At 38.9% G+C, this 25,112-nt stretch overlaps 1 protein-coding gene across 3 annotated transcripts; it reads left to right on the top strand.

The window, feature by feature from the left end:
* Nucleotides 1-10,476, top strand: LOC121056870 (phosphatidylcholine transfer protein). 3 transcript variants are annotated; one of them, XM_040530325.1, is made up of 7 exons: nt 391-529; nt 1,603-1,796; nt 3,716-3,833; nt 7,432-7,511; nt 7,847-8,018; nt 8,694-8,761; nt 9,229-10,476. In XM_040530325.1, exons 3-7 carry the CDS (start codon nt 3,791-3,793, stop codon nt 9,292-9,294), a joined length of 429 nt encoding a protein of 142 aa, XP_040386259.1. In that variant the 5' UTR covers nt 391-529; nt 1,603-1,796; nt 3,716-3,790; the 3' UTR covers nt 9,295-10,476. The 3 variants fall into 3 exon arrangements, with proteins under 3 accessions (XP_040386257.1, XP_040386259.1, XP_040386258.1); XM_040530324.1 differs by having other exon boundaries at nt 1,603-1,791; XM_040530323.1 differs by lacking the exon at nt 1,603-1,796 and having other exon boundaries at nt 1-529.
* Nucleotides 10,477-25,112: the final 14,636 nt, after the last annotated feature.

Raw genomic sequence — 25,112 nt, forward strand, 5'->3', positions numbered from 1 at the left:
TTCTGTGACTCTGTGATCTCCACCCTCGGGGAACACATCAGAAGAGGCCCAGAGCCAACTGGATCCAGCTCTGGGGTGCGACAGCTCCCGGCCCCATTTACCGGCTGCCTCCCTACCGAGACCCCACCGGAGGGCCGCATGGCAAAAGCGCACGGGGGTCGGCACTAAGCTCTCGAACGCCCCGCGGGCTCCCGGCGGCCCAGACCCCAGACCCCGGATCCCAGACCCCAGACCCCAGACCCCGGACCCCAGACCCCAGAGCCCTTCCCAGCCTCGGCCCTCAGCGCAGCCCCGTACCGCCATGACAGGGCCGGGCGGCCCGGCGGGAGGGGCGGCGGCGGCCATTGGCTGGGCCCCGCGCTACCGCCACCGCCTCCCGGTGCGGAGAATGGAGGCGCCGCCGACTCGGGGCTTCTCTGAAGAGCAGTTTCGGGCCGCCTGCCGGGAGCTGGACCAGCCGGCGCCGGTGGCGCCCTGGCAGCTCCTGGTGGAGAGCATGGGCGTCAGGATCTACCGGCTGTACGACGAGGTGGGCGGGCAGGGGAGCTCCCTCGCACCGTGGGCGGCGGGGCCTCGGGCGCTCCCCGGTCGGGCCCGGGGCGAGGAACCGGGGCCGGGCCTCGGCGGGAGGAACGGGGCGGCCCGGGGGCGGCTGGGCTGCGGGAGGCGCCGCCGTGTCCCGCCGCCCCCAGCTCGGTTTCCCCGTGCTCCCAGAAAGCAGCTTGCAGGGTAATGCAATTAACTGCTGCCGGGGAAAGCCGCTCTGCCGCGGGGAGCTCCAGGCTCGCCAGCAGCCGGGGTCGGGGCAGCTCCTGGGGCAACGGCGGCCTAGGGGTGCCGGGGGACTCCTCCCTGCGCACCTGTGCCAGAGGCTGCCGGCTCCCTGCCTTCTCCCCCTCTCCAAAATCCCTTCCGAGCTGAATTTTTCACCTTTCTGCCCCTAAAATCAGGAGGTAGTTCAAAAACGGTGGGGGTGAAATTCCGCTTTTATATGGATGGACTGTTAAGCTGGCTGAAAAACATTCAGGTGTTTTGTTTTGCCTCTTGTGCACTGACCCCGATTTAGGGTAGGTGGAAGGACTGGGTAGGCTGCAAGAGAACGGCACAGGTCCAGTCTTCTGATTTTGCTGGGAAATAAGTCTCTTGTTTATTCTGTCGTTCAGTTGCCTTGAAGTGCCCCAGGAAAAGAAGAACCATATCTTAAGAGGAGGGTCTTCACTTCAAGTTGTTACTGGAAAAATTGGTTTTTAACACTTACTGAACTGCACATCAACTGTAACAGTGGTAGTTCAGGAAGCTAAAGGCAGCATTTATATTTCCTGTTGCCTTCTCTTTCCATCTTCTCTTCAGGCTACACAAATAGATCTCCCAGGCTTTCCTGTACACCTTTTCCCACAGCTTTTCAGTGCTGTATTCCAACCCGTTGATCAATTCCCCTACTGATAGGCCTCTGAAACCTGAAACATTTGACTTGTTTTAATTTTCTTTTTGTAAATTGCTGTTTTCATTGACTGTCCTTGTCTTACTTGCTGCAAGATGTACTGTTCACTTGTCAGATCATGATGTGTTGTTTCATACTCTCTCAAAATACTGCCTTTTCAGTAAAAGATATTCAATGAGGTATGGCACAATTTGTCCAGCAGTGGAATGCTTAAACTGGTAGAGAAGAACAGCATCATTTCTACATGAATAAGTTGATCCTTCTGGAGCTGTAGTACAAGAACTTGAAGGCTAAAGATGACAGAATAATTGGACTGATACTGTGAACCAGCTGAGCAGCTAACTTTGAATGTAAGGTAGAATCCTATGTATTGGGTGAGGAGATTTGTAGCAGTTTCTGAATTCTTTGGCAGTAAATTACATCATTACCAGCTCTATTTTGACCTCTGTTGGAAGTTCTGCCTATAGCAAAAACATTTTAAAGACCAATATTGTAAGCATATCTTTTGATAGTCCTTGATCAAAAAGTATTACTGGCACTTCCAGCTGCCTGTTGAGTGGAACATAAAAGCTTTAGAAACAAACAATACGATGTAATAGTTTGTGTTCCTAAAGCTTTTACTCTGTTTAGAAGTGTAAACTATAGTCTATTCTCCTTAAATTATGAAGCATACAATTCTATACAAAGTCTTTGAGGCAAGCTCTGGTAGTTTAAATGAAAGAATTGCTCCATGGCTTTCCTCTGACAAAAAGAGCTAAAGGATTAAGAGGAGCTAAAGGATGCAATGGAACAGGGGGTGTGCTGGTGAAGAGCTTTATATATTGGCTGCGGAATTAATGTTTCAGGTGGGCTTGGTTTGTTAACTCTCAAATACAGTTGTAATTAAAGTCCAGGAAAAGAACAGAAAAATGTCTCTTCAGTGGAAGAGCAGCTCAGTGACAAGAGAACATAAGACTTATAAATTATTAGAAGAGTGAGGAAATTGGTGGTTTGTATAGTCTCGTCTTACATGACACTTAATGTAAGTACACATACACGTAAGATAATCCATATAGCATTTCTGACTAGTGACCCTGGAATGAAGTAGTGCTTAAGCTAAAACAAATACTTTTGAAGTACCAGCTTAGTGCTTTGGCACAGACTGAAAGCGTCCCTTCCAACTCGGGATATTCTATGGTTCGTACTGGTGGTCTTGATACAGTTTGAAGTATGATATTTTCAAAATTACCTGTCTTGTAAAAAAGGAAATGCGGATGCCTTTCACAAAGGTGATATGAGTTTACGGGGTTGCGTAGGTGCTCAACAGTTCAGAATTGAAGCTAGGGATTTATGCTTTAATGGTGCCACAGCGAAGATGAGTAACTTAAGTTTCTTGGACCTGTTATTACCTTCCAGTACAGCATCTTCTAGGGTTGAGTTGTAAAGTGTGAAGAATGGAAAAGAAGAAAGATCAACTATTCACTAACAGAATGTTGTATAATCCTTCCTTCCCTTTCCCTGGGAATGCTTGAATTTGACTCCTACACTGTATTCTCAAAATACTCTCATTGTTATAATGTAGTCATGAACCAGTACTAACAATAGTACAGCATTGCTCTATAGGCACAGATGTAGTTTCCATATGTTTAAAGAAACATTAAAAGTATTAGTGTTGGAGATATCCTGCACCCCACCCTTTCAGTGCAGGCAGTTTTCAGAAAGAAAATAACTAATAGGTACTCAAGGCAAATATATGTAGTGCATCGTATATAAGCATGAACACTATAAAGCATTCTTACATCACAGTCTCCGGGATGAGCATACCTAACTTTCAGGAAGGCATATTCTGGATCATGTAGTACTTGGTAACCTCCTGGAAATAAATGAGATCCTTATGTCCATTACATAGAGCCACAATTAAATGCTCATGTTCTGGTATGCTTTAATGTGGGCAGGATTTAGGCCACACTGACCACTGGAGATGAAAAGGGGTGCGTGTGCGTGAAGAAACATGGTCCCTCTGGAACTACTTATGAAGTAAAAGCATACTGGTGTAAGGGAAGGAACAACCATTGTGCTGGGCAGGTCAGCCTGTCTGGATTTAAACTTTCATGTATACATCAAAAGTCGAGAGGTTAAAGACTGAATCTTGCATTGTTTTTTCAACACTTGCTTTCACAGCTCCTGAGCGTATTTGTAGTATGTGCCCCACCTAACTTCCTTCAGCTGTTCTCTCTGCTGCAGAATACTTCCCTTTCCTGTGTGACTTTTCCTCTCCCTATTCTGTTTCCACAGCAATCAGGACTTTATGAGTATAAAATCTTCGGTGGGCTTGCTGACTGTCCCCCAAAACTGTGCGCAGATGTCTATATGGATTTAGATTTCAGAAAACAATGGGACCAGTATGTTAAAGGTAAGCTGATCTAGGCAGTTTAAAAGCAAGTTTTATGTCCACACCGACTTCCCACTAAAGCTTTCTTCAAAGGTATTTTAAAGCTGTATTGTCCAAAGATGTTGGGACAGACTCGCTTGTCTTTTGGGATAAGGTTGCACTCTGCAGCTATACAAGTAAACACTGATGTGGAACAGCTAACATCTCACCACCACAAAGCTTCCTTTTGGAATGATTTTTTTCCATGTCGGTTAAAGCATATAACTTTAACATCAAATTTACTTTAACATCGAATAACTTTAATGTATGAATTTAACATCACTTGTTATTCTGGAGCACCTAGCATCTTCAAATACTGTTGTAATTTGTCAGTTAAACTTTAGTAGGTGTTCTGTACCTTCTGTGCATCTTTGCATATTGTAGCAGGGGCTGGAAGAGTGCAGTGGGTTACACCAGTTTGATGTGTAATTTATTTTTCCTGAAAGTGGGTGTTCTTGGCACCTTTTACAATCAGAAATGTTTAAATCCAGAGAAGAGTTAGTGATTTGGGGCTTTCACAGAGAAAGGAATAGCTAATTTATTTTTGTATGTTTAACGTTGTCTTTGAAAAAGGGGGTTGGACCTGGATATCCAGATGATGTTAAAACATCTTAAATCATCAGGGACAAGGCAAGGATTTAACTGATGCAGGTCTCCCATAATCCATTTATTTAAAGATAAGGAGACATCCCATTTCAAGTCTGTGCATAAAGTAAGTTCAGGCCAATAAAACTGAAACATATGTCTTGCTGAACAAAGAACAGTGTTACAAAACCAAAGAATTGTTAAATGTTGTGCTTGTTACATTGAGGACAGATCTATTGTGAATGATTGCTGGTAATGCCTTTGGCTGCATTTTCATAGAGAACCACTAATTTGGTTCACATCAGTACTTGGTCGCAATTCAGAAGCTGTGTCTAAATTAGTAAAGGTGTTATCTGTCTAATTGGGCGCTAGCTTTCCTGTAGCAAAGGCTGCTTTTCCACTAATGAAATAAAAAGAGATGGAGGTGGACTCTAAATACATAAAAATTATCATATTGGATGTCAAACACCTTGTGTTAAAGTTACTTCAGTAGTCTTTGATTTAAGTTCATTTAGGAGAACTGAATCCTTTTTAAATAAGGCATTTTTTTGTAACGCCGTCTTTGAGAAAAGAAAGGAAGCAGTTGGGGGAAGCTACACCCTTAGACAAAAAACTAGATAATGTAGCAGAGCTGGAGTTTTTATCCTTGCTGACCATGATATGTTCATCTGCAAGTTCATACTTGTGGTCGTATTTCAAGTACAGTGTTACACAGAAGTTTACTGCTTAAGGGCATAAACATAATATTTAGGCTTTCTTTTTAGCTTAAAATTTAAGACATGCCTATCCATTCCTTAGAAGTGTACTTACAATGAAATAGTGCTAGCAAACGTTTTTAATGTAAATTATATAAGTTGTTTTTTCTGCCTTCACATGTAGGGAAAAAATGTGAAAGCTTCCACTCAGAGCCTTCTTGCTCTTTGTTTTACTATTTGTATTCCTTGTTGCTCTTGCAGCTTGACAGTAACGGCAGTCCAAGGAGGAGTTCTCTGCTGAACTGCTGGCTGGCATTGAAATAAAAACGAGACCAGAGTAGCAGTAGCTGACTTTTTAGTTGAAAAGGTAACTGCTCCTGCACTAATTGTGAGAGGAGCTAACCTCTATCCTCTGGTTCTGTTCAGCAAAACTTTTTGTGAAGGCCTGACTGGAGGCAGATATGAACAGGATTCCCGTGAGTACTCTAGAGGCTAATGCTTTGATATCTTCTTGCTAAGGATTTGCCCTTGGCCTCTGAAATGTCACCGTCAGTCTGTTACTGCTGTTGCATTGCTGTTAGCACCCCGGCTGCTTCCAAAGCAGGCTCCTGGATATCCATGAGAGCAGCACCTCGCAGCTGTGATGGGGATATCTTGAGGCCTGGGGGCTTGGCCTGTGCTGCAGCTGCCAATTTATCAGGGAAGCTGTGACTAAACGGTAGTGACTGAAGTACCACATGCTCCTGTGGTATGATACAAAACAGTTGGGCCTGAGCAATACTGAAACTTGTTGCTCCTAATTGGAACACTGTCCTGACTGAGATCATACTACCCAGAAATTTAATGGTAGTAACTGACTGCTAAAGTAGCAAAGGCTGATGTGCCTATTATGAAGAAATCAGTCTGGTGATACATTGTAGGTAGGTGAGTTAGTTGCTAACAGTTACATCAAGGTCTTTAAATCAGTGTCTTAATTTCTTTGAAAAAGCAAAGCTCCACAGTCAGAAATGAAAGTAAAGCTAATAAACCAATGCTCCAGTGACCTCTGGTGGCAAGCATAACGCTGTAGCTTATTACAGCACTGGGAGTATTGTGCATCTGATACTGCTCCGCTTTGGAGAAGAGGAGAAGCTGTTTTTGTGGGTGACAGCTGACTGGAAGGGCATGCTAATAGAAGCCTAGTTGGGAGCATGTCATATAGGGAAATAATCTGCCACTTATGGCACTCTTCTTGCCTTAGCAATGAAGTTATCTGTCTGTTCTAGACTTATTTTCAAAACCACAGAAAGTGATCCGGCAGGCTTGCATTAGCTCTGAAGGATTTGTAGTACCTCAGACAGAAGTCTGCCCTCATGGAGGGGAAAAGTACTCTGCCTGCTGATGTGAACCACCTGGTCTGGATCAGTCTTTATAGCTGAACCCATGAAATGACAAGTCCCTGGACAGGCAAGAACTTACCCCAGCTCAGGTCTGACACCTGTCATATCCTTACCCTGACAATGGCAGTTACTGCCTGAAAAGATGGTGCTACACAGTAGACGGTTATTAAAACTCAGTTTTGTAGTTTGATTTGAACTATTTTTCCCTCCTTTATGCCACACTACTCCTGTCTGAGTCACTGTCATGTTTTGGGGGTTATTCTTAGCTATTTTTTCCCCATTCAGCTGCCTTCTGATTGAGTTTCCAAGCAGACTGAAGGTTGTATAATGGAGGCTCATAAACTGTTCAAGCTTCATGTTCACTGTTGCTTTTATATACTGCTGTGAACTTCTGAATAGCTTTTCCAAATCTCATTAATCTGTCATGTAAGACCTCTTAAGGTATTAGAAAGCAGTACTTGTCCGAGTTCCATAGTAACTCAGAATCATTTACAAGGATAATGACGTGCTTCTGAAAAAGAATGTTCTCCTTGTGGTTCAGAGTAATGCAGAATATGCATCGGTGAGGAGAAGGCTTTGAGATGGAAAGGCTCGGACTGAGCTAACTGTCTGAAAAGAAATTTGACTGTGCTTCCTCCCACATTTATTCTGTTCATTTTTTTCTTTTTGCATCAATGAACTGAGTAGCAGCAGAAAAAAATGGGCCACCTGTGTTTGTGTGTTTGGTTCCTGAGCAATCTTGCTACAGACTTATTTTTTTTAATCATCTACTGCTACAACTTTACATGCATATCAATTTTGATGTAAGGGTTGCGTGCAGAATGGGTTCATGTCTGAAGTCTGAACAGTCCTTAATGCCGTATATGCTTGTGTTGCACTGGAAATTAAAAATATCTAACAATCTTCCTTTTTCAACTGTAGAACTGTATGAGAAAACTTACGACGGTGAAAAAATAATCTGCTGGGAAGTGAAGTACCCTTTTCCTCTCTCAAACAGAGATGTATCCTTTCAAGCTTTTCGCTTTCATTGTATTTTTTGTCACCTGGTCATCCAGGGATCCTGACGGACTGCTGACACTACAGCTCTGCTGCACTTGATCTAGCACCTCACAGTCCTCGTGTTATATCAATATGTATAGCAGGAAGAAGAGTGTGGGTGCTTCTTCCCACACACAACTAAAGCTTGCACAGCTGAATTATCACTCTGCAGGATTGAATCCTGCGTAAGCATAAGAAATAACTTGAAGGGGCTGGTATTCGTAACGGAATTCACTTGTCAATTCATCATATGTCAAACTGACACTGTTTTGACATGCCTCCTCAACTCAGAACACAGTATGTCTATATTCGTGAATGTCAAGAGATGGATTTTGATGGGCGGAAGATCTGGGTTGTGTTAGCTCAAAGTGTGTCTGTTCCTCAGTGCCCTGAAAAGCCTGGTATTATCAGAGTTAAAAGTTATAAACAAAGTCTGGCAATTGAAAGTGATGGCAAGACCGGATCTAAAGGTAAGAGGTCAAAAAACAGGATCACAAGTCATGTAGCCAAAGAGCGTGTGCATTAGCAAAATGCATGAAGAGGGAGACTGGAGATTTTAAGCTAAAACAGTTACTATGTAAAGTGGATATACTGAGCTCTAGTAGTATTTAAAAATGAAACTTGGAAAAATCCAGCACAGTGTTTTACTGTGAAGATCTTTAATGGTTGGGCTTGGTATTTAAGAATAGATTACTGATCCCTTCACTGCAAAACACACACACACCTGTCTTTCTGCCAGTCAGCTCAATTGGGTAGAGTTGGAAAGTGCTTAATTCATCAATGTTTTAAGTACCATGTTTGACGGATTTATAGATGACAGGCTTTGCCTAGAGAGTGACTTCTGACTCACTTGTCCTTTAAAGACATATTTATTTTATAAGACAGGCTGCTTAAACTGGTTTGGAATAGCATAAATTAGTATTATGATTCTCTGAGCTCCTCAGGGGTTAACTAGGAATGGTTATACTTATCTCAAATTCCAATTCAATACAAGTTTGACTTTTTTTTTTTGTAAAGAACTTGGAGCAGAACTCTTGTACTTAGTGCTTCAGTCATGCGCCCTGATAGTTTCTGTCATATGGTATTAGAGCTAATACCTAAGCTATGTCTGGATAACTTTCTGGTAACTTCTCTCTCATCTCCAGTCTATATGTACTATTTTGATAACCCTGGTGGCATGATTCCATCATGGCTGGTCAATTGGGCTGCCAAGGTAAGTAAAGGTTGACAGGGCAATTGTTTCAAAAAATCTATTCACTGCATCCAAACCTGTCTTCTGCATGTTGGGTAAAATTTTTTTTTTTTTCTGAAATGGATGTATTCATCCTCCTAGGTCTTCCGCAGTCTTATTTTTAGAGACTCAGTGTTGCTTTCTTCATAGCAATTGTCTTAATATTTTTCGATTCCTATCAAATTCCTTGGCTTAGTCAGTGGTGTAGGTGCAATTTGTGCAAGAAAAACAACAAATCAATGTTCCAGATTGTATGTGAATAGCCTTAACATTTGCAAACTTCGATAATGCAGTCTGGTCATGTACTGTTAAAAGAATGGTCTGCTTGTACCAGATCTTAAATTGTCCTGTATTTGAAGGCCTCGATCTATATGGTGGGAATACTCATCTTGCTATAATTCTTTTTGATTACATTATACAAGAGCGACTTACTGCTTTTCTCTTTACAGAGTGGCGTACCTGCTTTCTTGAAGGATATGCAAAAAGCTTGCCGTAATTATTCTAAGAGAACATAAGTCACATTTGATCTGAATTATTTAATTCCTAAAGTACTGCACTTACAGGAATGGCTATTATACACTGGATAAAATCTACCTCTAACATTGGAAATAATTTTATTTTTGTTGGTTTATGCCTTGAATCTTGTTAGACCTTTGTTTCCATCTCCAAGTGAAGAGCTAGCCTCCACCAAGTTAATACAACATCAGCTGCCTCCTTTTCATAGTACTTAAATTTTGTCATGTCCCCCATGCTTTGCTTACGCTGATTGCCATAGGTCAGCTAGAGGAGTTTTATTGATTAAAATATTACATCCTCAGGCAAGAGATGATGATTTTCACTAGGAAAAATGTCTGAACTTGTACTGAAAATTTTCTGCCTGGATCTGTCTTTGTGGCCTTGCAGGGTGTCTTTGTACTGAAATTGAATAATGGATCTTGCATTGCCTGGGAGGAAACACTTCTGCTACCTGAATTTATCATTCTTAAAATTGTCTGCATGCTATTAACCTAAAAACAATACAGAGTGTGTATAGGTAAATTACGTGAAGTCTGCGGTAGGAGCTGGAACTTTGTTACTAAGCTTCCTTGTGATGGCTTTAAGTCCAGATATAAAAGCACATGTACCTAAAGCCTAGTGTTCACACCCAGTACCCCGATATGAAAAGTACAGAGCATTAGCTGTGTCTAGCTAGCAAAAAGGGAGGAGTTGGCTTCCGTGGTTAATTTAAGGGGAACACGTTACATCTTCAGAGTCAGTAACTTCACTGACTGCTTGGAAAGCAGTTCGGACACCAACTCTTAAATTGGAAGTAATTTTAAACCGGATGCCTGCAACTGATTTAGACATACTTGTTTCCCTGCTTGTGAATGAACTTGATATGAAACTTGGGATTGCTTGCATTTTTAAATTTCATGCTGATGTAAAGAATGAAAATGTTCATTTTGGATGGTAATCCACTAAAATCACAACTGAGCAGGAAATTAAATTTGCAGCATCTTTGCAGGGGGAGTGCATCAAGGGTGAGGGGGCCTCGATCTCAGGGACGTAAAATATTCTGCATCTTTACTAAATCTGCTCCTGTTGTTGAACAGATCTTGTAATGGGGTAGCTTTATATTGTTAAAAAAGAAATGGTTGAAGTGATTGCCTTTATACCTTATGTGAATGTTTCTAATAAATCATTATTCTATCCGTGAAGTCCTTTTGTTAAGTCTCTCATGTTTAAGACTGGGCAGGTCAGAAATGACAGGCTGATTTCACGTGCTGTTTCATTTTTAAAGACTTTTTGAAGACTAACTTGTGTTCATGAGAACTAAGCAGGATTCCCCATGTTCTGGCAGCAAACTCCTCATCAGTTTAGGCATTTTTTTCAAGTGTCTTTTAGTTGGAGAACAAACACCAACAGAGAATAGTACTCAAGCATAATTCTCCTTAACTGTCCATAATTTTTGTACATATGCACTTACTGGAGCTGGACCCAAATTTGTATATCAAAAATTAATCATATTCATCATGTCAAAAATATGATGGTGTTTTACTTGAGCATCTTTTTTTGGGCAGTATTTCCAAAAATTACGTTGAGCTTCAGAAATCATTTTTAGCACTGATAAATATGTAGGAATTCAACTGTCATAAGCAATCACAAGAATACTGTTGCTTTTGAACAACAGGATTGGGATACAAGTTATGTCCTGAAAGAAAGTAGCAAAGGAGGAACTAGGTGGATTGTTCCAAAAGACAGAAAAGCAAACCAAACTGTTCTAGACTTGAAGATAATGGAATTTTAAAAGGGGACTAGCTGAGTATGGATCCTCCTAGATCAGTCATGGAAAGTAATGGATTTCTGATTGCGTGTGAGATAAACTACCCCTGTACCACAGTAATATAAAACCTATCTGCAATGTAAATCCACCTTAAAACAGAGTTCCAAGATTTACAAGAACATTTACCTATTGAACTGAGTATGTGCACAGAGATGAATCATGTACAGATGAGTTAATTTTCTTAATTTTTCTTCACCTATTCCATAATTTTGTTTAGTCTTTAATGAAAGCAGGATAAAGTGGAAGCATTTTGTGTTCATAAGTTCATGATTGCCTCCTTGTCATTCTTATAGTCACTTGTCATCAAGACATAGTACACATTTGTCTGCAGCAGGCTGAAGCATTAAGACTGAGCGTTCAAGAAGCTGAATGGTCCCATTGTCAATCTTGCTGAAAACTTGATTTCCTACAGACCTCACACTGAGAGCGTAGAATACATGGCATTTGCTCATGTACCCTTATTAGAAGCCATTGCACAGGCAGTTTCTTGTGCTGTACACAACTTTCCAAATTAAAATTCAAATTTGATTAAACAGTAGCTACTGAAAACAGCTTTTCCTTTATTCACAGCAACTAATCAGTGAAGTGAGATGAATACAACATCAAATCTGTTAAATTTAGGTCCCCATTGCCTTTCATAGTGATATAAATATGCAGTGGCACTTCATTCTTTTTATTTAAGTATGAGTTACTACACCTATCTTTTATTGCTAGGGAGGAAAAAGCTGTTGCAGCTTTGTGTGGTGGGGCTTCTTGTTTAAGTGGGAGATTATGGCCTGGAAAAAAGTGTTTGTATTGTTAAGTTTTTGGATGCAGAAGACTTATTCATACAGCATTTTAGAGCCTTATTCAGGACTGATTAAATATATTGATCATGTATAAATTATATCTGCATTGTGAACTTTTCTGGATAGCTTGAACAGAAATGTACCTGCTGTGAAAGTTGTAAGGCATGGTACGTTTTAAGTGCTGTGCACAGAACTCAAAAAATGCCAGCCCTGTCCCATGCTGCTTGTTCATGTAGTACCTGAAAGTTAGCTTTCTGTTGCTACCAGCTTGCCTACGAATGGAGCTCTGAATTTGTGCTTGTAGAATGATATATTGTGAGTTATAGCATCTTTTGAAGAAAAAGAATGAAGAATTTCCACTAGATGATGACTGAGCCTCTTATTTTAAATATCCCACCCTTATTAACAGAACAGTAGGTACTAATGAAGTTTTCCTGATGGTGAAGTAGAACTAGGAAACTGCTGTAGTTTCTGGCAATATTACAGGTATCTGATTCAAAGCTCGGTGATCTGATTTTCTATAAATCATAATGAGCTTTGGCTCTATTCTCATATATAAATTTTGTTTTAAAGTTACTAGGTCTTCTAAAATCCTATTTTTGCGTGTTGTTCACAGAAAGAAGTTGTTTGGTTTTGGCATTACCGCTCACCCACCTCCTGTTTCCATGAGGACTGATACTGGGCAATTTGCAGCACTTTGTCCTGCCAAAATCTGTATGAGAATACTGACAGCCCTCCTCCCCTCAAGTCATTATTTTATGGCTGTGACAGCAAATGGCTTTGTTGTAGCAAAATGCATATAAACCATTCTTCTATGTCGTGTTCTAGTCATTCAAATCCATTCTTTCCATGTGATCTCTATAAAACTATTGTATTTGGGTTGGAAGGTTAAGTAAAGGAAAGATTCTGAGTAACCCAAAGTCAACACAGTGAATGATGTCAGATGTGCAGTTACTGTAGTTCTGCCTCTCAGAAGATGATGTGTAAAGGGAAACACAAGTTGTCTTTGCTCAGGAAACATCTGGTTGATACTTTATTTCTCAAGCAGGTCATTGGCTTTTTATAATTTAATGGAACAGAAAAATGTGGGAAGATAGGGGGATAGACGTCTGATACTAACGCACGCTAGTAGGCTGCCTATCTTCCAACCAACACTTTGGGTTTCCATTATCTTAGTCTTCTGTGTATAAAGAATATTTTCAAATGAGACCTAATGGTATTTAAATTTCAATTAGCTGGGAGTAATCTCTCTTGGAGCATGGAGTTGCCTTTCTCTAGGCAGGAGGATATTTCATAACCAAATTTACTGCCCCATGATAGTCTTCTGATGAAAGGAGAGTACTACACTTCCAGACAGCACTTCTTCCTTTTTCACTCATCTCCATAAGCTGGTAAGACACTGAAAACCTCCATACAAAAACAGAGAGGAAGACTTATGACAGGAGGTAAGTTATTATAGTTCTCGATGGACTACACTGAAGATAAATGCCCTTTGAGGACTAATAACAAGAAGAAATCTCTGTAGCAAGATGAGTTTTGTTAAGTGATTTCAGACCATTCTGGCTTATAACTGCAGACCTAGGAGGCATCCTGACCCAAATAATAAATAATGCTGGTGTTTACGCATTCTACTTTTTTTTTCTTTTTTTTTTTCTCTTTTTTTCTGCAGTGGCCAATTAACATACTAATTAGGATTACATATGAACACATATGCACACAGAAAGAGAACATCATCTTTCCCTATTGGTTTAGTATTCTCTGTTCTTTGAGAACTTGACTATAACCCATTATTCTCTGGACTACAAAAGTAGCTTGGAGTCCTGCTGTGAGATGGGAGCGTGTTAAATGGGAACGGCTCTCCACTGGAAACCTTCATTTCCCAAGAAGGAAGAACTGCACACTGTGAATAAGTGTTTCATGGAACATGCTATAATAAATAAGGAATTGTGTTGAATGGCCTCAAATATAGGTATAAATATTAGCCTCGAGAAAAATTGCCTGCATCCCAGCTGTGCAACTAGTTAAACTCAAAGTTGTTCCTACAGTTCAAGCACAAGTATCTGTAAAATAAAGATTTACATGAGTTTATCTCTTTCTCTGTCTTCACTAAATATTTATGCATACTTTTAGATTTTTCTAAGACCTGTTTGATCACTAGAGGTAGAAGAGATTATAAGCATTCTGATGCTGGAAGGGACACTTTTTTGTCCCAAATGTACTTCTCTGATAGAGTCTCTCTACAGAGAAACTCTTGAGAATGAATTTTAATAGACTGTGTTGTTCCTAAAATGGCAAGTTTTGGATTGTAGCAGTTCTTCCAAGAGATTCTGTAATACTTAAGGCCAAAGGTTACCTATGTGCTGTACATACTTGAAACAGATGCCTGCTGTTAAGTTACAAGTCTCACTGCCTTTCTGTCTAAGCATATCTTGAAAGGTTTTAAGCCTTTCCCTATTTCACCTAGAGTTCTGGGGGGCTTGGCTTTTAATATCCCTAGTGTATATACGTATCTTCCAAAGCATAACAGAAATTGTGTGTAATTGGCTATAAGTGGATGTTTCATATTCAGCTGCAACTTGGAGTTCTAGTTTGAGAGTGGGTTTTAAACATTTTTATTAAGACTAGGCTACTGCTGTGCATTTTAAAAGTTAATGCACTTTCTCAGTATGGAAGTCATATAATTGAGCTGTATATTTGAATGGAGAGCGTGATCCCACAAGAAGCCAAAATTGCCTGGCCAACCCATTTATCCTGTGAAAGGCTCATATGATGCTGTTCACCTATTGAAATAAAAACAAACAGTAGGAACATTTCTTCAGCAGGAAATTACTTTGACACTAAAAAGAAAAAGGTCTATTGTCTGAGAGTGTGAGGTGGGCATGTGAGAAAGCACATTGCCTTCCACTGTTGGTTATTTTTGTTGCCTTTTTTTTTTTTTTTGTAACATGGGTATAAACTGACCGTTGATAACACTGAAGGCATAGTTCTAGAAACCATGAAGTGGAGAGCAATGTCACTAAATAATTAGCTTGATGAATTCACTACAATGAGAGGCCAGCATGCCAGAAATTTAGAAAAAGGACTTTGAAATCCATTTGGAACAAGTTAGAGAATAAGACTAAAATATTCTGATGACTCTTAAAGGTCTTTCAGCAAAGACAAGTCTAGAAATATCTACCAGATCACCAAATGCAATTACTTGCATCACATTAACACAAGTCATTCCCTTTCATAATGTATGTTTAACAGACATGCATTTAAACCATCTCTTTCAGACTAGTAATTTTGTACACTGAATTTCATTGCTATTAAGTTTATTTTGAAAATATGATCTGAGTAGAGAACTAGTATTTTGTTCTTCATCTGTTTTATGATCAGTAGATAGCAGGATATTTTATAACAATATGAAGGAAGGTGGTTATTGTACTTCAGTGTTTTTATCAGTGATGATAATCAGCAATGAAACAAGTTGCTCAGACAGATTACGAAATCTCCATTTTTGGAGATACTTAAAGCTCAGCTGGACAAGGCCCTCGGCAATTTATCTGACTTTGAAATTAAAGCTAACTTCAAATTTGGTGATGCACTGGGCTGCAGGTTGGAACAGATGATGTGTTGACCCCTATATGTCCTTCCCAAGCTGGATTATTTTATGATTTTTATTAATAAATCCAGGAGATCACCGTACAAATCCTTCTGAGTAGGCAGAATTATTTTCTTTTCAAATACTGCTATTTAACAAACTGACTTGAATAAGCTAAATTCCTACAATGTACAATGAGATGCACAAGAATAGGAAAATACTGTAATCAAACCCATATTACAAACAGGTATATTCACACTTTTGACAAGAGACTTGTGGTTAGCTTGCATTATTGTTTTAATTTATTATTTTAACTACAATTACTGGTTGGAATTAGGTGAGAGAGAAATCTGGGAAATTTAAAGTAGATGAAATGAAAGCAGAATTTCTGAATCTTTGCTAATGAAGCCTAATGTTGTAATAAATACACTACCGAGTGACAACATGAATGCTTTTGGAAAAGAGTAGCAATGAAAAGACAAACTGAGACTGTGCTGCACACTCAGAAACAAGTTATTGATGCCAGTTGTTATGGTTTATTGCCTGTTGCACCCAGCAGCTGTAGATCGTATGTGAAAGGTTAAAGCTGGGAAAGCCTCAACTGGGCAAAGTTGTGATGTAATAAAAAGACAAAATTGAATGCAGGTTTAGAATATCTAAGCATTCCACAATGATCCTCTGGCTTTACCTGAACCATCATGGCACAATATTTTTAAGGCAAACATGCCAAGCCAAATAGCACTCACAAAATTACAGCCTTATACATCCTGAGACTCCCTTTTTGTCAGATGGGAACATGCATTCAATCATATTTAATTCAAACTGAATTAATATTAAAGGAATATTTAGTGTTATTAAGTGGAATCTTCTTCATAAGACCTGATTCTTACTACCAGCCTAATTCAGTAATTAGGAATAGAGGACAGATCTTTGTATTGATTCTACAGTGGGCTTTCCTATACCTGGTCCAATTCCAGTCAATGTTTACTGGTGATGTCTTTTACTCTCGCATGCTTTTCCCTTTCCCTTCCCCCTTCAGTACTGTGTCAACATTTGGGATGAGCCCAAATCCTAATGTGTGATCTGACCTTCTGACATCTTAGCCCAGTGAGCTACCAACTTAGCCGTGCTTCCTGCTCAGGAGAGTGAAGGACAAATGTCATTCTCAAGGATCTCAGTCTGCTTACTTATTATTTTTATGCTTGTCAGTTCTTGTGCATTTTACTGTATTATAAAAATCCTGGATGTATTTCCATTCCCGAAATGAAGACTTATTTTGAGATTTTTGCTGTGCCAACTAAACAAAGAACAAACATATTTGCTACAGTCCCAGCAAATTTTGTGTTCTGACATTGAAAACCTGTATTAGTTTAGCACTGTTACAGTAATGGAAACACCAAGCTCTTAGAGCATTCTTCCCTAGATAAGATAGCTTCAGCTTTTGCAGTTTCCTGTTTTCTCCAAATATCTAGAAAAGTTTAAAAAAATCAACAACCCTGCATTGCTCCACTCTTGCTTTCCACAGTCACAACTTCAATTCAAACAGTATTTTGGGGCTTGGGGGTGCACAATAAGTTCATTGGCCACAGAAGCAAATGAGGAGGAAATTAAACTAGGTTCCTGTTGTAACTCTTCAGTAGGGCAGTATTACTAATATGCATCCAGTAGTTTCTACAGCAGAGAGATCAAATGAATGAAATATCAGCTACCTGGGGTAGCACAGTCTATTTTTGGTAGTGAAGCAAGCATCCACAAAGCTCATCTGGCTCACCGGGGATATTAGAGGAAATTGCAAGTACTGTAGAAGGCTATTGTAATGTCACACGCTCTTAGGTGGGTTAAAAGGACAAACATTAAACCTTCCACTTCGGATTTCTGTCAGTTGCTGTCTACCCAGCAAGGTGGTGTTTTTGTCTACAGCACCTCCATTGTCCCATGATTTTTTTTAATTTTTTTTCCCCAAATACTAATAAATACTATGAGGTGGCAAAGTACACAAATAAGCAGTGGAATAAGTTCAAATTTTCCTGTCTAGGTTTTGAAACATACTGTAAAGAATATTGGATTGGTTTCAAATGCCAATACAGAATATTTAAGCTTTTTCCCAATTCATTTTCTCCCATTTTACATTTTTTGTTATTAAATATAAAATCAATGAAGATCTAGAGAAAGAACAAAGAGAAAGATAACAGCGAGGAAAAGAAATCTTCACGTTTTGGAGGAAAAACTGGGACAACACTCATGGAAAAACGTGGAAAACAGTATTTTACTTTTGTGAAACAAATTTAAGATATTTCAGCTACTAACAGCCTTTTCCAACATTGAAAAACAACTATTGGAGATACTATTGGAGAAAACAAAGACAAAGTGTTCAGTCTGCAGAAAAACATAATTCTGTCCTTCCCTCACAGCTGTATGGCACAAGCAGCAGTGGAAAGTCCCCTGCCCCCAGTGTTTAAGGATTTTAACCCTGGCTTTGCTGCCAGCATTACTTCCCTCTCGGTAGCGCTGTTAGAAGAATCCTGCCCTTTTCCCCATTGACCTGGATCAATCTGCCTACGCTGAGAAGAGCTGCTGAGCAGGGCAGCACTGTTCAGGAACACAAATGTTAAGCACTTTTACCTGTTTATGGTAATACCTTGTAAAAGACTCAACACCCACCTCGAAGCCAGCAATTGCAAAGTAAGGCAACTCTGCCCACCATTTAACTTCAAATTCTACTTCACTTGTATTGGAAGGCTATGGTCTGGGAAACTAAAGGGGCTTTACAAGATAGGAATAAATGTATCTATGGTTGTCTTAACTTTTGTTCCAGTAGATTTATCAAGATGACTAACAGCATCTGCACAGGAAATAACATCTTTATTTAATGGACTTAAGACAGCAGATACCGATTACTTGAGAACACTGAGGAACAAAACCCATGTGTTCTGATCCAGCAGATGATACTGCTAAATTGGCAGCCTCGTTGTCTTACACAATGAACTTGCATACGCAGTCTGGTGGGTCAGCTGGCAGAGGTTGCAAGCACAGGATTACAGAGTCTGAAATGTGGCAGAAGGGAAGGAAAACAAAAATACCTATGCACAGAAAGGCATGCATGTGAAGTAAATGAGGGCAAAGCAGCACCTGGAAAAGGGCAGTAAATAGAGCTTAATAGTGAGGAAAGACTACAGGAAACTGGGTACCCAAACACAGTAGAACCAGGAAGACATTTCAAAGCGTTAGGAAAGGGCCACAGGTACAGCGTAACAAACAAGGGCACCACTGGGCACACACAGCTTACTGGTCTGTGCAGACGACAATGGCAGGGATTTGGGGAAATAGAAGCAATGTGGACACGGTATCATTTTTTTATCTGAGAAGTCACATCAACATTTCGTTTCCTTTTTCCTGATACTTTCCTGATGTTTCACTAGAGGTTGGAAACAGACCAGAAAAAAAAATTTAAAAAGTGATTTTGTTTTACAAAAAAGTATTTGGCTAATTCACACTATTCAGAAGCTAAAATATAAATCTAACGATTTTGCTCGTTAAAAAAAAAAAAAAAAAGTAGGATATAACTGTTGTTTGAAGAAGACATGGAGGAGAGGCACATGCTGAGCTGGGAGTTTTGGTTCCTAGGAAGGACCCTCACTCGGGTCTGTGTGAAAATTCAAACACTCATATATACAAAGGTAAATCCTGGTGAATATATTATACAGAAATTTGACCATGCAGTTTCACTGACTCAATGAATCAGAAAACCCAATGCAATACCTTCAAAACTATTCTAATAACATCCTTACACGCACATGCAAAATGGGTATTTCTGTCATATGATAGTAGTTATCTTAGAAAATTTGTTTTCAAGCTTACTTCTTAACCATGAAGATTGAAATATGCTTGAAAAGCAAGCAAGTACTAAGATTTGGCGACTGGAAGTTTTAAGTCTCTCACAAATCATGAAACTCAGCCAAATGATGAGCTGTCAACCTTGTTGTTAGATTTGTTGGATCTATTAATCACAGCCTGCAACTGCCTGCTATAAACACAGGGTGAAGTCCTATACTAAATCAGTGGGAGTTTGCTTTGCCTTCCACCTACTCAGTCTCTTTTCAGTTCCTGTGCACTTTGAGATTGACAAAAGAAATGCATTCTTTTTGTCTTCTGAATTTTTCCTGGTCACCACGTGAACAAGGAAGCATTCAATTTCATGCTTTTATTTACTACTACTACTACCAAAAAAAAAAAAAAAAAGAGGTGAAATGTCATTTGCTCTTTTAACTTCTAGCTGATTATTAGTCAAAACTGCTAAGATTAATATAAAATGTTCAGTTCACCCCACCTTGAATTCACCAAATATTTTCTCTTTAAACAAATGAAAAATTTGTCTGATTTCTTTTTTCCAGTAGCAGTTCTGTATGAACAGTCTGTTTTTGTTAGGTGTGACATATCTTGATCTTTGCAGATCCCAAAATCTGGAGCTATACCTGGTTGTCTATGGCTTCATTTCTTAGTGTCTCCACACAGACATAAATTCTGATGTCTTCTCAGTCCTTAGCCTTCCTTTTTTCAAGAAGTGACACAGCAGCCACCTAGAGGAGTCTATACATCAGCTCCTGCTATGCTCATAACTCGGTATTTCACCTATTTGTTTTTCGCTTCAGTGCTTATGCTTACTAAATCCTTACAGTGCCTTACCATTAGGCACTGTTCTATGCCAGCCCCACAGAGCAAAATGAATAGTGCTTAGAAACTTGTCACATTTTCATAATCACTTTCCAATATGCAGCAAATAGATTAAAAAAAAATGTCATCTTTCCCTGCTGAAGTGAATCACTAATAGTGAAAAAAGGGGAAGAATTTACAAATAATTTTTCCTCAGGAGATATGATTCCAATCAACATGTTAGGGCTGTAAATTACTCTTTCATACTAAGCAAATTGTGGTTTTAAACATTCTGTGATTTTACCATTTACTTAAAACAGCACCTGTGTTATCAGGTTTCTTTAGTGACACCTCATGGTGACAAAATAGAATCCCTGTATAACAGTAAATTAAGACACTGGCACCACTGAGAATAAAGGAGGTAAACTGGGGCCATTTTTCTCCGAATTTGGCAAGTGTTTGCTTCTTGCTTTTTAAAATTATGGCTGTGAAACCTCACACAAATTGCGAACAAAGACGGGAAACTTCCTGTAAAGTTCTGCAGATATTTTATTCTCTCCATAATCTACCCTGGATGACTTTTTCCTGCAGTACTGCAAAAGGCAACATCTAAAGTATTTTCTTATGCCTCTTAAATACCTCGCTTTTCAATCTCATGCTGTATGGTACAGCTGAACATTGGACAGTTTCAAATTATATTCTCAATTAGAAGTAAAAGTGTTTGGTTCCTGTAAAGTAAGAGGCTGATGCTAAATCAAATGAATAAAACACTAAGTCCCCAGTAATGCACCTGCAATTGGTTGCTGCTGCCTTCATTTATGAAGACCGATTGTAATGTGCATTCAATTTGCATAAAATTCATTGTGATCTAATGATTTATTAACAATAATTCAACTTTTATTAAAATCAAAGCCTAAAACAAATCTGCTTAGGTCATGGACATTTAATGACAGAAATTCTTCAATGTCTCTGGACTTGTAGAGACAAATATTTGAAAAGATAACTAGTATAAAGCTGAGAATTTTTTGCTAAACTCATGTAAGGTTAGAAATCTAGCTTTTAGATTCAGCAGAGGTAATGAGTTTATTTACTCAATTCTATTACTGGTTTACTATGTTCCTGTAAGGCTCACTTTATATTTGTGTGGTTCTTTTCACACCATCTTTCATATGGGTCTAATTACTACACCAAAGCTTAATGGTTTCAAGGAACTTCCCCAATGAAACACATGACCAGTGCACATCAAATTGGGGTGTTCAAAAAAGTGGGAAAAGACATTCTGGATGTCATGATGCTTGCTTTATGCCTCTTAGAGAATGTTATTCATAGGAATAAATCTGCTTCTGAAAGCCACATACAAAAACAAGTAATGAAAAAAAAATGGATGAAAAGAAAACATAGCAGATTTGGGCTGTTTAGCTGCTTTTGGTATTTGAAATTAACTACAGGAACAGTGAACTGGAATTGGGCTGTGTTTCTCCACCCCACATTTTCCTGTAAATACAATTTATTTAACTCAAGCCTCCACCAGTAAGAGCAATATCATTTTATCAGAAGTCAGGATCTTATCTCTCCAGCTTCACAGTATGTAAATGCATTAGTAGCATCTTCATCACAGCCAGGGAAACAGATTAAAGTGTTGTTTCCTACCTCATGGGAGCTGACAAATACTAATTACAGCCAGCCACATCTCACAGCTCTGTAGACAGGACAGACATTTTACCAGCATCAGTAGATCACTCATGCTGACCATGGATGGCAGTGAACTAAGCAGTGTAAGGAACAACACTGTGCTATTTTGCTTTCCTAGAAAAGGGTTGGTGGGTTTTGTCTTACTGGGAAAGAACATTTCATAATGTGAAATTCCACGAATCTAAGCTTTAGCTCATACAATGTGGAAGGGAACTGAATAAGTTTCATTAAATATGTAAAAGGCAGTTTGCAGATTGGAAGGACAAATAATAAAGATTTGTTTAAAATTATAGATGTTGTAGCCAAAAAACAATATACTGACATTCAATCATTTTTACATTATTTTGCTGCTGAACAGAAATGCCTAAATCATTAAAGCCCAATCCAAAGTCCCTCAGAGCCTTGAACTTACAGATCAAATCCCCAGGTTCTTTTTCTGAGCAACAAGTAGCTATTATAAAAATCTGCAGTGCAGAGCAATGTCTGCTTTAGGCAAAGACTGTTCTATTGCACGTTGTCATCACTTGGCAGAGTAATGCCCTCTCATTACTCTTCAAGCCTTCCAAACCCCGCTTTCAGTAAAACTGTTTTTAAACTGAGGTACTGGCCTGAACCAACCTTTTCATTAGTGAGATCACTCCAAAGCAACCAGAAACCTTTGCACATTAGAAGAAATATTATTTTGATTCATTACATAGGCTGTTTGAAATGGCACCATCATAGTGAGCGTGTTTTCAAGAGGAGCTGAAATTAACATTTTGAAATAAATTCTAATCCTTAAAAGCTTAATGAATAATAATTACATTTCACAATAAGTAGTCCCAACATCACCAAATTTTGCACGGAGTGAAATAGCAACCAACCTGATCTAGAAGATCAGAGTACAGATATTCTACTTAGATTTTATAAAATAAAAACGTAGCATCTTAAATGTAGACCAAGAGGAATTTTAAGCAACATCCAAAATACGACTCATGAAAGTTTCCTGCAGTTTGCAGTTTCTCACTGAGACTTACCGAGGTATAATATTACCAGTATCTCAGACTGAAGCATGTTCTCATTCATGAATAAATGTTAGCACTAACGTTTTAGTCTGAGGAAAAAAGAGACTGGGAAGATCTAAATTATTCTCTCTCTCTCAAATACGGATATACATATATACATATATGTAAGTAACATTCTATGTCACTACATAGTTCATGGTAAAAATGTATAAGGGTTTACCTCTAAAGAGATTTATATTGTAAAGGCTCTATTTATGAAAAAAAGAGGGAGAAAATGTAAGCATGAAAGTAAAGTGGCTTACTGGTTCTGTTCATAAAGTATCCATTCTGCCTGAAGGAGCACAGAATAATGAAATACAAGGAACGGTATTGAATCCTCATTATGGCTGAAATGAAACAAGAGGGTATGAGTTAATAGTCAGTAGTAATTATAACTAAATCCTGCTTTCATTAACCTATCTCAAAGTGCTTTCATAAACAGTTAAATATCATTACTTGCATTTTAAAGACAGAACAGGAGATAAAGTGATGTACTCAGTCAACAGCAGAACATGAAGCGAAACTCTAGATTTCTGGATCAATAAGCTTAGCCACTACACAACCCTGCAAGACCTTTTGACTTTATCATGAAATATGCAGCCTACAGTTAACTCTACAGCCTTCCTTTGGGTGAACCTTGGCTCAGGACATCTCACTTAAGTTCATTCACACATTAGCCAAAATCTTTGCCTCAGCGAATAGAGCAGTCTTCTTAGTCCTCAATCAAGAGATAGTTTGGTGAAAGTAATAGACAAAAATCCATCTTTGATAAGAGGAGGACTTGGACATTTATTAAATCAATCATAGCTCTGTACCTTTCAAGTGAACACATCTATCATGTTAATATCAGCACATTACAAACAGAAGCTTTTGTATAAAAAAACGTAAGTATTTAACAGATCACATCTGTTTTGGACAATAAGAACAGGGAATCATGCGTGGTTATGTCAATTTACACCTGATGAACATCTCCATGCAATACTAACTGAAATTACAGTTTTTTACACTATGCCATTGACATGAATCACATTTATCTCATATTTAATCTAACTGCATGGTGGCAGATTTGGCTAACAGTGACATTCATAAAGCTGCTTGATTTTGCTGGGGTCTGAACTAACAATATCTATAGTTTTCTTGGCAGACACATAAAAAGTAGAATTAGCTTGCCCTTGCAGGGATGTATGCTGTATGCAGCATGAGAAATGATTTTTGTGGTCAGCTTAGATCAACTTCAGACTGTAGACCAAAACAAAGTCAGGAAAAAAAAATAAATCCAGTTCTACTTTGCACTTAGTTTATGTTTTTCAATACAGATAACTAATGACACAGTGAGCTGATGATTTCACTGGGAAGTGTAATAAGTTACTGCCATCTAGTGCTATGAAGTAGACTCAGCCTCTGTCATGCAACTGAAACAAATATTTTAATATGACACGTGGGAGCATTAGATAAAAGGATTATGTTTCCTATCATTTGATCTATGAAACCAAGGATACGGCTGAGTGACATGGTGAATTTTGCTATGGCACTGTGATCTGTCCTCTATATGGAGTAAAATAAGATTTTAACAATGGAAAAGCTCCAAAATCAGACAAGAAGCATGGTAGAAACTGTTTTGAGAACATCTAAGTGAAGACTATTATCTTCAGAGACAACATCAGAGGAGTGGAGTGTCTCAATAAGTCAATAATCCCTAGCCAGAATAGGGCAGTCTTTTGCTCTATAGAATAAAAAATAACAGAACACTCAGATGGCCTGCAGATGGTTTCCTATTAAGTTTTTCCTAAGACCATATGGTAAAAATTTGTCAAGATCTGAGACTTTGGCAATTTCTTGGTCAAAATTCAGACCTTTGACTCACAATGAAAAGAATATAATTAAAATTTTGGTGTTTGCTTTATGAGACCAGCTTCTGGAGGCTGATAAGATATTTGGATGGAAATGATGCCAAAGAAAAAACATATTTAAACTGTACAGATTCTGAGCAGTGTTAGTTCTGCAATTAAAATAACTTCAGCTGTCAGCACTGGGTATCTTATATTTATTGACATCTGCAATTGTTACTGGTGCAGTAGTAGGAAATTTGAAATTAAAAAAAAAAGAGAAACAAAACCAACGCTAGTGTGGAAATAGTTTAAAACTTGATCCAAAACTTATCAAAGTCCATGAGGCTCCTGGTTTGAATTTTGGACCAGCACTTTGAATTGTGTAAAGAAAACTTCAAGTTTGGCTTATGACTAGCACGAACCAT

Source organism: Cygnus olor, chromosome 18 (genome assembly GCF_009769625.2).
Source record: "Cygnus olor isolate bCygOlo1 chromosome 18, bCygOlo1.pri.v2, whole genome shotgun sequence".
NCBI classification, from domain to species: Eukaryota; Metazoa; Chordata; class Aves; order Anseriformes; family Anatidae; genus Cygnus; species Cygnus olor.

Excerpts from the sequence above, each read along its gene's own strand:
- LOC121056870 (XM_040530323.1), top strand. The coding sequence starts at position 302 with ATGACAGGGCCGGGCGGCCCGGCGGGAGGGGCGGCGGCGGCCATTGGC. Across the intron at positions 7,512-7,846 it reads TTCCTCTCTCAAACAGAGAT|TATGTCTATATTCGTGAATG; the intron begins GTATCCTTTCAA and ends CTCAGAACACAG. Across the intron at positions 8,019-8,693 it reads TGGCAAGACCGGATCTAAAG|TCTATATGTACTATTTTGAT; the intron begins GTAAGAGGTCAA and ends TCTCATCTCCAG.